Raw genomic sequence first — 14,757 nt, forward strand, 5'->3', positions numbered from 1 at the left:
CCAAGGTCTCTGTGATGACTCAGGGTGGGATACAAAAGCAACAAAGTCACAAAAACAAGTGAAGTCCCTTTAATTCTTTCAACTTGGCTTCAAAACTCCAATTATCATGACTGATATACAAGATAGTCCTTGACTAACAACCACAACTGAGCCCCAAATTTCTGTTGCTAAGTGAGACAGTTGTGAAGTGAATTTTACCCCAATTTTACGAACTTCCTTCCTGCAGTTATTAAGTGAATTCCTGAAGTTGTGGAGTTAGTAACACTGTTGTTAAGTGAATCCGCTTTCCCCATGGACTTTGCTTGTCCGAAGGGTCGCAAAAGGGGACCACATGAACCTGGGATACTGCAGCTGTCATAAATATGAGTCAGTTGCCAAGCGTCTGAATTTTGATCATGTGACGATGAGGATGCTGCAATGGCCATGTGAAAAATGGTCATAAGCCACTTTTTTCAGTGCCATTGTCATTTCAAACCCTAAAATAATAGAAATAGAATAGAATAGAATTCTTTTATTGGCCAAGTGTGATTGGACACACAAGGAATTGGTCTTGGTGCAAATGCTCTCAGTGTACATAAAGGAAAAGGTACTTTCGTCAAGAGTCAATAATCATAAGGTGCAACACTTAATGACAGTCATAGGGTACAAATAAGCAATCAAATCACACTAGGAAACAGTCAATAAAAATTGTTAGGATACAAGCGACAAAATTACAGTCCTACAGTCACAAGTGGGAGGGGATGGGTGATAAGGAGTGATGAGAAAATTAATAGTAATAGTAGTGCAGACTTTGTAAATAGTTGGACAGTTTTGAGGGAATTATTTGTTTAGCAGAATGATGGTTGTAAGTCGAGAACTACCTGACATTTCCCCATCTAATCCAATTTTTCTTTTAATTTTTGCAGGCAACAAATCTAATTTTTCATTTTCAAATGTCACAGAAGCTAAAGTTTCGTTATCCTTTTGCTAAAGGAAACCACAGTTATCTTATAAACTTGGGAAAACCTAAACGTCAGCGTAGAAATAGTGAAAATAAATGAACACGTTTGAAATGTTCGGTCTTTGCAACAAAGTTCCCCAGTGGTAATAAATGCATTCTAGGATGGAAAATTGCGTGAATTTAAATCTTGCCTAAAGTAATATCCAAATTTTTGCCTTGTAGGAGTTTTTAAAAGAAAAATTATACATTATGCAGTTTTTTTTTTAAAAAAAAACGTATTTTAAGAAAGTACAATGATATATACAGTATATTATTTTAAATCATGTTATTATTTATTAAATCAATTTAAAAGACCACCCAACCCGCACACATTGATTCTGGGTGGCAAACAGCAATATAGTCACACTCCAGACTTGTTGATCTTTATCCCAAAATAGCAGCAAAATAAACTGAAATTTTCCAGTGTGGTCAGAAAGACCCCCTGGGTATAAAATAGAGACAGAGGTGTGTGGATTCATACAGGCTGTTCACTGTTAAAGTAAAGTATTATTGATTCAGTACTTGCAATGGGGATCTTTTTTTCCATATTTGGAAGTCAGGTCTATACAGTGAATTTGGATCTGTGGTTATGTTTTAACTCTTCTTGCTTTCCCAAAGAATCTTTAGGTTTTGGAATAACACCTCCAGGATCCCTCTAGAATATAATAACTCTATTATTCTGTTCTGTTCTGTTCCCTTCGGTTCCCTTCCCTTCCTTTCTTCACCCATTTATCCCCTTCCCTTCTTCACTCATTTATTCCCTCCCCCCCTTCCCTTCTCCTCCCCTCCCCCCCCCTTCTACATGTGGCAATTTTGGAGAAAAGGGTATAAATTTTATATACATATTATTCCTTTATTGATACTGAATTGGATACCAGTACGCTTTGCATCCTAAAGAATATTAACACTTTGTATGCGGGGAACAAGGTAGAACTATAACATGAGTGATCACATTATCATTGTCAAGTTTAACAGAATAAGAACTGAAAGGGACCTTGGAGGTCTTCTAGTCCAACCCCCTGCTCAAGCAGGAGACCCTATACCATTCTAGACAAATGGCTGTCCAGTCTCTTCTTAAAAACCTCCAGTGATGGAGCAGCCACAACTTCTGAAGGCAACCCGTTCAACTGGATAATTGTTCTTACTGTTAAGAAATGTATCCTTAATTTAGGTTTCTTCTCTCCTTGGTTACTTTCCATCCTTTGCTTCTTGTCCTGCCTTCGTGGAGGATAGGTTTAACAGATTAATAGAGTTGGAAGGGACTTTGTAGGTCATCTAGTCCAACCTCCCGCCCAAGCAGGAGACTGTACAGCATTTCTGACAGATGGCAGTCCAGTCTCTTCTTGAAAGCCTCCAGTGATGAAGCTCCCACAACCTCCGAAGGCAAGCTGTCCCATGGGTTGATTGTTCTCCCTGTCAGAAAAATTCTCTTTATTTCTAGGTTGAATCTCTTCTTGATCAGTTTCCATCCATTATTTCTTGTCTGGCCTTCGGGTGCCTTAGAAAATAGCTTGACCCCTTCCTCCTCTCTGTAGCAGCCCCTCAAATATTGGAAGACTGCTCTCCTGTCTCCCCTGGTCCTTCTCTTCACCAGACTAGTACTTGGCTAGTCTGGTGAAGAGAAGCTGGCCCAGTTCCTGTAACGGTTCTTCATATGTTTTAGCCTCCAGTCCCCTAATCATCCTGGTTGCTCTTCTCTGCACTCTTTCTAGAGTCTCAACATCTTTTGTATAGCCTGGTGACCAAAACTGGATGCAGGATTCACACTGTTCTCATGTCACTCATTCCCTAGTCCTTCTTTAGTTTTTTGAAAACCTGATTCTGCCTTATGCAGGTCAATATTAGTTCATCTTTTCCATTCAGTTCAGTTCCAGGGCAACGAACGATGTGATGATAAAGGTTTCAAATGCCCGAATGTAAAACTCAGAGGTGATTTTCTGCGCTCAGGATTCCCTGCCAAAAGAAAACTGGAAAGCAGCTTTTCCGTACGGCTTAACCTGACATCACACCATCTTTTCACAAATTGTGTGGGTTTCTTACAAGGAAAATGCTGCAGGTCATGGTGCTCAGCCAGAAAACCCATCTGTCAATTTTGCAGTTTGCCATATGCCAAGCAATTATTCTCACATTTACACCACCACAGATTCTTATTTACCTAAGTGCTGCCGAGGGGGCATGATATTCGCTTTCATCCTGGGTATTAATCGCAAAGGATGGGATATCGTTCCACCCCCTCCCGTGGTGTTTTCTTTCCCATAATAAATTCTTAAGTCGAAGTGTCTTAACTTCCTACAGCAATGATTTAAGAAAAACAAAACAAACAAAAAAAGACAAAACCCAAACCTTCTCTCAAACCAGGTCAGATAACAGACAATTTGGCCATTGGGTATAAAGAGACATTTGAGCAGTGATTAACTTAATTAAAGGCTGTGCGCTGTGTAAGGAATCTTTTGCTTCACGGTTCAGCTTGTCTAACTTCAAGAGAAACTCTTCGATCCCCAATTTTAAATGGAGAAAAGCAAAGTTTTTCTCTCTCTCTCTCGGCTTGTCTCTATACCACATTCATAAATCTTCCCTCTAGCATGGATCATTCTGGAGCTCCAGAATTATGTGCAGCTGGTCCTTAACTTACGACCTTTCAATTAATGACTAAAGTTACACCCTCCCAAAAAGTAACAATCTTTTTTTCACATTTATGACCGTTGTGGCATCCCTGTGCTCCCTTGGCCTACGATTGTCAACTCATAAAACATTCCTATGCCTGTTTTAGTAGTTGCCATAAAAAAGGGGGTAAATCAAAAGTACATTCCAACTCTTATTTTTAAAAGGCTGTAAACTAAAATACCAGAGTTTTTGCTTGTGAATATATTTAATTGGAGAACGTGAATGATGACACCCAGCCTGTGAACGTGCTTAATTGGAGAATCTGGTTTATGAGACACCTAGGAGGGAAAACAGGGTCACAGATGATTGTAAATTATATGTGCCAGAGTTGGCTTCATACAGGGCAGTGCCAGTCTGTCGCCTCTAATGAAACCTTCGAAGCTGGTTGAAGTTTGTCTTGAGAATCATGATTTAATTTGGGCAATTGCTGGAATCCTGACAACGAGCACAATTGAGCCCAACATTTCTGTTGCTAAATGAGGCAGTAGTTAAGTGAGTTTTGCCCCATTTTACGACCTTTCTTGCCACCGTTGTTAAGTGAATCACCACAGTTTTTAAGTTAGGAACACCATTGTTAAGTGAATTTGGCTTCCCCATTGACTTTGCTTGTCAGAAGGTTGCTAAAGGGGATCACAACCTTCATAAATATGAGCCCAAAAGGTGATCACATGACCTGGAGACACCACAACCATTCTCAATATATGTCAGTTGCCAAGCATCTAAATTTTGACGATACGACCGTAAGAATGTTGCATTGGTTGTAAGAGTACAAAAAGGCCCTAAGTCACTTTTTTCAGTGCTATTGTAACTTTGAACGGTCACTAAAGAAGGGTTGTAAGTTGAAGACTACCTATAACATCCCTTACAAAGACCAGATGCTGAGGAGGGACAATGGGAAGGAACTAATGCTGTGTTTTAAACTTCCTCAGTATAACTAGCTGGCCATCACAAAAGTGCTTTTTCAAAAGGCAACTGGACTTTGTTTTTCCTTGAAGACATTTCACTTCTCATTCAAGAAGCTTCCTTCAGTTCTGACCAAATGGTGGGGGATGGAAGGATTTATTCCTCCACCACTCAGTCAGAACTGAAGGAGGCTTCTTAGATGAGAAGTGAAACGTCTTCAAGGAAAAACAGAATCCAGTTATCTTTTGAAAAAGCATCTTTGGGGACAACTATGATCTGGATTGACTGAGAATCTCTGTGAACATTTAGCTGGCCATCAGGTGACACAAAATATTAGAGCCTTGGTTTGCTCCCATCTTACATTAAAAAGGCATCGGTTTTACCCTTGCCTACTGGAATGACAGCCACCCTGATCCAAATATTATTAGAACACAGTTCATCTCCTTCATTCCATTTCTATTCCTCTTTACATTTTTAAAATCTGTGCTGTGCTAAAGAAAGAAAATACCCAATATGTAGACAGACAAAGCTGTACAAGATCCACCGACTAGTCTAAATTTTTCTTTCTTGCTGCTTGCCAAGGTTTTGAGTGCAGGTTTAAAACTAGGCATCAGTCCAACATTTCCTTTCTTCCAGGTTAAAATCAACAGTACGGTGAATATTGTTTCTCGAGGGCTGCATAATTTTCAAACACCAAAATGAAAAGTGTTGTGAATGAATAAAGTAAATAAGCCCAAATGCAAAGTAGGTTTTGGAAGCCTGCACATTTGATTGGTCCTTGAACAGCGAACTAGGATTGGTTCATAAAAGCCCCTGATTGGCCAAACTTAGGACACTTCCTATTGGTTATTGGTTTGGACCTTATGCACTTATTATTGGTTAATAGGGTAGCAGCCAACCCTATAAAAGGGTTACTGCTGCCCATTAGCCTTGCTCTGTTCTGTTCTATTTACTGTTAATAAAGAGTTGAAGTCACTGGTCAGATGTCTGGTCTCCATTACTCTCCAAACATAACACTGGCGACGAGGATGGGATGCGGAGACCGAAGAGCTGACTGATCTACAGAGCAACACACAGAGCACGTGGTCGAACACGCACCATCAACGGCAACATGGCCAGCGGTGCATTACGTACCACCCGCTCCATTCAACCCAGAAACCGAAGACTGGGAGTCATACATGGATCGGTTCCAGATGTTTCTGGAGACCAACAATTTGAAAGACGCTACAACCAGCAAAAAAAAGAGCTATATTCCTAACCCATTGCGGGCCTCACCGTGTTTAAAATGGCAAAATCACTTGCCAAGCCAGCCGAAGTAAAAGCGATGGACTGGGACGTCCTCGAGCCTTTACTAGTCTTCAGGATTCTTCGCACACCCCGAGACAAACTGAATCACCAATGGGGAAGCCACTCCTACAGAAACAAACCGGCCCACCACTTCCACCAGGCGTGAAGAAATCAGGCAGGAAGAGACCCACCAAACAATTACCATAGGCCATGCTACATCCCTTGATGCCGGGAAAATCCGAGTAGAGGTCGCTATCGAAAAACAAACCTTGTGTAATGGAGGTGGACTCAGGATCATCCTCTCGATGGTGTCCTGAAGACGCTTCAACAGCTCATTCCGACGATCGCCGCCAAGACCTAAACCCTCAAAGGGTTATCCTCAAAGATTACCAGGGTAACCGACCCCGCTGTCGGGTCCCGCCGATTCCAGGTCTCTTTCAGGACCGCACCGTCGCACTGCCACTGACTGTCGTGGACCGTGACCGCCTAGTCTTTTAGGCCTCAATGGTTCAGACCGCTTGGAATCACAGTAGCCGGAGTCCACCGTGCCGAGAGCAACGATTGGGAGGAAGCCCTCGTGCAAGAATTCCAAGACGTTTTCGCGACGGAAGAAGACATTCTAGAAAAACGACTCCGCATAGTTTTACAAAGGTTCCAAAACGCAGGCCTCAAAGTTAAAAAAAATAAATGCCAGTTATGTACCAAAAGGGGGAGTTTTGGGGATACCTCCTGGACAGTCAAGGAATCCATCCCACTGAGGACAAATTAAAGGCAATTAAGAAGGCCCCACTCCAAGGAACAAGGCAGATCTACAGGCGTTCCTTGGACTTATCAATTTCTATAACGCCTTTTTTACCCAATAAAGCAACCGTGAGCTGAACCATTACATAGACTCTTAGACAAAAAAGCAACGTGGGTTTGGGGACAACGTGAACAAAACGCTTTCCAACAAGTAAAGAAATTGCTAACTTCTGATTCTGTACTTATGCAGTACAATGAGACTCTGCCATTAACTATTACTTGTGACGCCTCACCTTTTGGGGTTGGAGCAATCCTAGCCCACGTATTACCGAACGGAGCAGAAGCTCCCGCCGCATTTTTTTTCACGAACTTTAGCTAAAGCTGAAAGAAATTATAGTCGAGGCCTGGGTTGCTACTTGTCAACGTTGCCAAGACGCCAGCAACGCCCCACCTAAAGCAAGCCCAACCGAATGGGAAACTCCGAGAGGACCATGGTCCCGTATCCATATTGACTTTGCGGGGCCTACAAAAGGGCACTTTCCTTATTACAGTCGATGCCTATTCAAATTGGCTCGAGATCCATCGAATGAGCACAACTACAACGGACTCAGTTATCAACAAATTAAACAGGTTATTTGCCACATGGTTTTCCGGACGCCCCTCGCCCTCGGATAATGGCCCACAGTTCACAGCATTACCATTTGAACAATATCTTGCTGACCGGGCATCCGCTATGCGCTGACCTCACCCGCGCACCCTGCGGCGAACGGGCGTGCAGAGCGCATGGTACAGTTTGTAAAAAGACCCTCCACAAAATGGAATTCGAAAACATCGATGAGAAAATCAATCGGATTTTATTGTTGCAGCACATCACGCCCCACAGCGTTACCAACAAAACACCCGCCGAACTTCTTATGGGCAGAAACTACGATCGCACCTCGACCGCTCCACCCCGCATACGCACCCGAAAAGCCTTTCGGCTCCAGCAGCAAATGCCGGGAATTTAAGGTAGGTGATTTAATCTTTGCCAAAAACTTCTCCGCGACCCTTTATGGATACCCGCAACTCGTTACCCACCTCACTGGGCCTAAATCTTACCGCCTGCTAATAGACGATGGGAGGGTGTGGAAACGCCACACAGACCAACCCGCTCGAGATTACTACCCAGCGCCCATGGCTCCCGGGTTCACCAACTGAGGGGGAGGAAATATCGAGAAATTGACTTCGACACGACGGATAGCAGCCCAACGGAAAACCTACGCCCAGCGAAGTACCGGGATTGAAGCGGGAGAGAGTTGACTTTTCCATGGGACTTGAACACGGGGAAACCGAACTGCGGAACCCCAAGAAACACTTATTGGCGGAGACAACAACAACGGAAGCAGTACGGAATCACCGTGCAGCGAAACGGAACTTAATAAAGATCATCCAAACGCTTCCACCGGAACCGGACTTGAGAACAAGCCGGTGGAGCCACGGAAATCATCCAGACAGACCAAACGGCCTGTCTACCTTGAAGATTTTGTTACAGCTCCTCAAACGGAACCCAAGGAGGGGTGTTGTGAATGAATAAAGTAAATAAGCCCAAATGCAAAGTAGGTTTTGGAAGCCTGCACATTTGATTGGTCCTTGAACAGCGAACTAGGATTGGTTCATAAAAGCCCCTGATTGGCCAAACTTAGGACACTTCCTATTGGTTATTGGTTTGGACCTTATGCACTTATTATTGGTTAATAGGGTAGCAGCCAACCCTATAAAAGGGTTACTGCTGCCCATTAGCCTTGCTCTGTTCTGTTCTATTTACTGTTAATAAAGAGTTGAAGTCACTGGTCAGATGTCTGGTCTCCATTACTCTCCAAACATAACAAAAAGGATGGTGTCAGGTTTCCAAGTGGTGAAATCCATTTAAAAAGAAAAAGAGCAAAGTCCATCTTCCATAATAATTTCTTTTTATTTAGAAAAGCATCAAATTGGTAAAGTCTGTTGTAATTCTGGATCTGACACGACCCGGAATTACACCACATAATATTGGAAGTTAGAAACAACCCCCTAAAAGTCACATTCTCCAATGGAAGTAAATTATCGTTTGCCTGGTGGCATCAATCTCCACCTCCAGGTCTCAGCAGGGTCAGCTTTCGTTCCCACGGGAAGGAGAACCCCCTAGCCTAAACAACTCTCGCTATCTCCACTCCTCCCACCTTAGATATGTGGCAAGCCCGAAACCCTTTCCCCCATAACCGCCAAGAGAAAGAAAGAAAAGGAGTATATAATAAGACTAAATAAAATGGCGACACATATGTCAGTTTTGGGCTTGAAAGATGGTTCGTCCAGTACTTTGACATATGCCTTTATGGCAGTGGTGGCATTCTGCTGGTTCGGCCCGGTTCAGCCTAACCGGTACCTCCAAGGATTATCTGTGAGCGAACCAGTTTGCTCCGATGATCAGCTGCTTGGCCCTCCCATCCACCCTGGCTCTATACTGACTTTTATTTCCTGCTTTTCAACCTCAGCTGCTTCACGCGGCACACCGAACCTGTAGGAATTTTTTTTTTGAAACCCACCACTGCTTCACGGCCTGCCTGTTGGCCTTCTACCGTCAGAACTTCAGAATCAAGAAATGGGTTCAAAGTCTTAACACGTCTTGGCTTGCAAAGCCTCCTTCCTTTTCTCCTTTCCAAACATTCACGCTACTTTCTTTCTTGCAGTTTATAATTTAGTGCACTTCCTTAATCTAGCCCGCTACTGATGATCGCTATCATTCCTTTAGCCCTAACAAGGTTCTCTTGAAACGGGTGCAAGCAACATCAGGGAGATGAGAGCCAGTTTGGTGTAGTGGTTAAGGCACTGGGCTAGAAAGCAGGAGACCGTGGGTTCTAGTCCCTCCTTAGCCATGAATACTAGCTGAATGACTTTGGACCAATCACCAATCACTGTGGGTTGTAGTCCTGCCTTAGGAGGCTGTGGGTTCTAGTCCCGCCTTAGCCATGAAAACCAACTGGGTGACTTTGGGCCAGGCACAGTCTCCTAGCCAAACTGACCTTGCAGGGTTGTTCTGAGAAGATAGGACGAGGAAGGTGTGTTGGATATGTTTGCCACCTTGACTTATTCGTAAACATAAGAAACAGACACGATAGCCATGTTCCAATATTTGAAGGGAAATGGGGTCAACTTACTTTCCAAAGGCAGGACAAGAAACAATGGATGGAAACTCATCAAGGAGAGAAGCAACTTGGAAATAAGGGGAAACTTCCTGAGAATTAGAACAATTAACCAGTGGAACAGCTTGCTTCCAGAAGTTCTGGCTGCTCCAACCCTGGAGGTTTTCAAGAAGAGATTGGACAACCATTTGTCTGAAATGGTATAGGGTTTCCTGCCTGAGCAGGGGGTTGGACTAGAAGACCTCCAAGGTCCCTTCCAACTCTGTTATTCTGTTAGTAATTTAAGCCCATGTGAAAATAAAGCCGTTTAAAGAGAGAGAGAAAAAAGCAAATTTAAAAACTGGAGTGTTGTGATGTGGGCACTGTGTGCATTTTCAACACAATTGCAGCTTGCAATTGCAGCTTGCAGTGACTTTCTTGATCTCCCTACTGGGGGTGGATTGTACTCCATCCTTAATTCCAATTAGCTACATACCCCAATGTCTTCAAAATTTCATTTTGCCTTCCTTTTTTTTAATCACTGCCTCACCTTTAAGCACCTTTGGATCGTATCAACTCCTTTTTTTTTAATATAAAAGAGAGGTTTTTTTGGTTCTTAAAATTCCGCGCCAGATGTTCCGTTTTAGAACAAAAGCTAATATAAGAAGCCATCCAATTTTGATCTGACCAGCAGAGGGAGTAGGACAACTACTTTAGAGCACTAGTTTAAAAGATTTGTTACAAAACCAATGCAATGTTTTAAATTAACTTCCCAGCCTCTCTGCCCATATTTTCGGCTGACTTTTTGTAATGAGAATATCAATGCAAAAATCTCTGGAATGGTCAGTTCTGTTTTTGTTTGCTTTTTCTCTTCCATCTCAACAAGCCTTAAAGAGAGTTCAAACTTCATATTGTCATCCAAACCAATTAAATCCAGAGATTTCTCACAACCACAGGTAGTCCTCGACTTACGAATAGGGACTCTTGGAAGAGGTGGGTTGGGGCCAGCCAACAGCTTAATAACGGGTTCGGCAGAAGTGGTGCAAACCGGTTGAATCCCATCACAGCTGGCTCTATAGGTTGTCTGAGGTGCCAAGTTTGGTTGAAATTTGCTGGAGGTGGTGCAACTGAGATGACGTACTGAAGGGGCTTGTGTTCTGAAAGGGGGTTGGCCAATTCCTATTATGGCTTAATGGCTTTGTCCTGGTTTGGATCTTGAGTGAGGGCTAACCCTATCACTCTGCCTCTGTTTCAAAATATCCTGTCTTTGAATGGATGACCATTTCTAAAAGCTGCCTCCTCCGGTATCTGCTCGGGGGGCAGGGAGCTTAAGATTTTTTTATTTCTCTTTTAGGGGAAATATTTTATCCTGTCTTTTTTCTTTTCTTTAGTATTTCTCAAACTATCTCATTCTTCTAGAAGAGGGGTGGGTGGTTTCTAACTTTCTACATCTGCAAATGAGTTTTGTGTGGCTATATTTTCATTGTATTTCACATGTTCCTTACTTGCCTCACATTAAAACTAATAAGGATAACACCAATTTCCAGCCTCCTGGCTGAATCACAATAGGGATTTGCAATGAGGCAGCAGAGTTTAGGGGAAGACATTGTCTATGGAGATTCCCAATCAATCAGAATAGAGCTGGAAGGGACCTTGGAGATCCTCTAGTCCAGCCCCTGGCTCAAGCAGGAGGCCCTATATCATTTCAGACAAGTGACTGTCCAGTCTCTTCTTAAAAACCTCCGGTGATGAAGTGCCCACAACTTCTAGTGGCAAGCTGTTCCACTGGTTAATTATCCTCACCGTTAGGAAGTTTCTCCTCAATTCCAGGTTAATCATCCAGGTCATGGTTGTCCCAAAGATGTTTTCCTAAAAAGCAAATGAATTTTCTTGTTGTTGTTTTTTTCCCCTCCTTGAAAACATTTCGCTTCTCATCCGGGAAGCTTCTTCAGTTCTGTTTCAGTAATATAGTAATAATTCTTAGAGGAGAAGCGAAATATTTTAAGGGTGGGGGGACCCAAGAAAATCCAGTAGCCCTTTGAAAAGCACCTTTTGAGACGGGGTAGGATATTGTACTTTCTGCTGGGCCAACCCCTGGAGCATCGGTGTAGCCAATCTACCTGGGCCCTAAGGATGTTGCAACTGACAAAAAAGGATGGTTATTTTTCCATAAGATGGTGGATCCCCAGCTTACAGGTAAATCCAAATGCAAACACGTGTTTGTGGTACTTCCAGCTTGCTTGATCATTCCTTGGACATCTATCTGCTTCTGTTTTAATTAATCGTATAATGTTCTTTTTCCCCCTGCAGTAAACAAATATGTTGTCCGAGTGTTTACAGGTGATGTCAATGGCAGTGGAACAGATGCTGATGTTTTCGTTAACATTTTTGGGCGGAACGGAGACACGGGTAATATTCCCTAGGGTATATACAGTACTTATATCGACTAATGCAGACTAATAGGTATTGTGAAGACCCAGGGGGGTGGCACAAAAGCAACAAAGTCACAAAAGTAGGTAAAGTCCCTTTAATACCTCCAACTTGGTCCCCAATGTACAGTTATCATCAGCTGGAGAAAAAACTCTCCCAAGAACAGTTTTTAAAGAGAAGAAATTCAGTCCGAACTCAAAGTACATCTAAATTATACATCAAAATAAATAAAAACCAACACAAACCATGCTGCAGCAATTAACGAGACAGGGCAGGATAAGGAATTGAAGACTTCAAAAGATAACGAAACACACACAGTTGGGAGGATGCTAGAATCCATATAAGACTTGACAAATAAAGATAATGCACGCTTTGCTTCCAGAAACTTTGCTGTGGGTAGTTTGCCTTTTTAAACAGTTTTCCCAGCTGCAGCTAATGAAGGGGATCAGGGCCCTTTCCTCCCCCATAAACCATGTAATTCACGTTGCTCCCTTCTCCGTTCCTCCCTGCGTGTCCTAGGATGAAGAGAGGGTGGCCCTGGGTCTTCCTCTGAATGCCCAGCCGGACTGTGCCCTTCCCCTGTTTCTTCCACAATCTCTGGAGCCACACTCCCACTCCCTGTCAGCTGCTTGATCTCCCCCTCAGAATCAGATTCCAACAGGGGCATGACAGGTATATACTAGTCCCTCCGTGAAGAGACTAGAAGCATTTGAAATGTAGATTTATGGATGGTTCTTACGTATAAGTTGGGTTGACAAAATCAGAAATGAGGAGGGGGTAAGCCGCCTGGGAAAGCCAAGGGAAATCATCAAAACCATCAAAACACGAAACTTAGAATATTTTGGATATGTGATGCGACACCCAGAAAAAGATGGCATCCTTCACTTAATCCTCCAGGGAAAGACCGAAGGCAAATGAAGGTCCAGGCAGAAGAACATCATGGCTTCAAAAATCTAAGGGACTGGTTTGGACAAAACTCAGCAGCATTTTTTAATGCAGCTGTTGATTTAAAAAAAAAAAATGATTGCCAATTTCCGATGACAGATAATGATTTCTCTCTCTTTTTCTCTCTCTCTCTTATTCTCTCTTTCCATATTTGTTTATCTTTGATGATGTCTGTTGCCTAGGAGAGCGCAGGTTGGACAACGACAAGGACAATTTTGAGAGGGGGTCAGAAGACAAGTTCACCCTTGATGCCCCCAATCTGGGCAGGCTCCGGAAAATCACCATTGGGCATAACAACAAGGGAAGCTCAGCTGGATGGTTCCTTGATAAGGTTCGCTGTGTTATTAATTCATTACTTAGGCCACCATATCAGGAACTCTTAATTAGGTTTGCCTTAACCAACGGTGGGCTGCTGCTGGTTCACACCGGTAGTTAAGATTCTGCACAGTTTGGCGAACTGGAAAATCCCTCCACTGGCTCGTCCCGCCCTGCTCATTTTTCGGCCTGTTTTCTGGGCCATTTCCCAGGCCATTTCGGGCCAAAAATGGCCCAGAAAACACCTGAAAATGGCCTCAAAACAGTAAAAAAAAAAAGGCCAAAAAACAGGCAATTAAGACTTGTGGACATGCTGGCTGGGGAATTCTGGGAGTTGAAGTCCAGAAGTCTTAAAGTTGCCAAGATTGGGGGATCCCTGGCCTGGAAGACCTACAAAGTCCCTTCGAACTTTGTTGGTCTGTTAAGAAAGACAATGTTCTCAGTGAATACCTGTGGGTAAAAATCTGCTGAGTGGCCTTGATTTGTATATATTCATTGTATCCATCTGTCTTATTTGCAATTTCATTATTCTCTTCCAACATTCTTCTAGAGTTTTATTAATTCAAACATAGACAAACAAAACACAAAACATAAATACATAAAACTTCTTTTTGGAAAGCGGCTTAACCCCGGGTTTTTGTACAGACATAAATCAAATTCATGCTCACTTGATATACTATATATAATTGAATAGAAGGAAAGGGAGAAATAGAGTAAAGTTGGGAAAAGATATGAAGTTGAATATATAAGATAAATATGCATATTAAATTGTGCTTGTATGGAAATGTGATAATTTGGAATTATGCTGTCTTTAAATAAGATGTTTTATTTGTTTTTCAGAAAAGATGTCTTATGTTTTTATATTCTAGGTTTTGTTTGCTTGTGTATTGTCTTTAAAAATTAATAAAATTTGTTTAAAAAAAATCTGCTGAGTGGGTTGCAAAATTGGTCTAAAAGGCAGATAGTTCTACAGCTTCTCGCTTCACTGATGAGACATTCTGCTCTGATCGTAGGTTATCATTGAAGATATTGGCAACAAGTCAGTGTATGAGTTCCCGTGCTACCGTTGGTTTGCGTTGGATGAAGATGATGGCAAAATCCAGCGCGACATTCTTGTGGGAGGAACAGAGGCAACTGGTATGTGTGTCTTTGAGCTGAAAGTGATGAAGATGAGACAGCCGAGGATGAACTAGGATTAAAAGGCTGAGGGCATAGAGGGAGAATAGGAGTAGAATAAAACAGAACAGAACAGAAAAGACAATATGGAATGGAACGGACTGGAATGGACTAGAATAGAAAATATGGAATAGAATAGAATAGGATGCAGAAGTGGCATTCAGCAGGTTCTGACCAGTT

At 42.6% G+C, this 14,757-nt stretch overlaps 1 protein-coding gene across 1 annotated transcript in view; it reads left to right on the forward strand.

Annotated features, from left to right (window-relative positions):
* Positions 1-14,757, forward strand: part of LOXHD1 (lipoxygenase homology PLAT domains 1) — a 238,550-nt gene that overhangs the window by 27,099 nt on the left and 196,694 nt on the right. The window contains exons 6-8 of the mRNA XM_087953943.1: positions 12,022-12,120; positions 13,269-13,417; positions 14,415-14,538. Of these exons, the coding sequence (XP_087810069.1) occupies positions 12,022-12,120; positions 13,269-13,417; positions 14,415-14,538 (372 nt within the window). The remainder of the gene's footprint in view (positions 1-12,021; positions 12,121-13,268; positions 13,418-14,414; positions 14,539-14,757) is intronic.

This window comes from Notechis scutatus, chromosome 2, assembly GCF_049901735.1.
Source record: "Notechis scutatus isolate UNSWTSFEM ecotype Mainland chromosome 2, rNotScu1.2, whole genome shotgun sequence".
Classification (NCBI taxonomy): Eukaryota; Metazoa; Chordata; class Lepidosauria; order Squamata; family Elapidae; genus Notechis; species Notechis scutatus.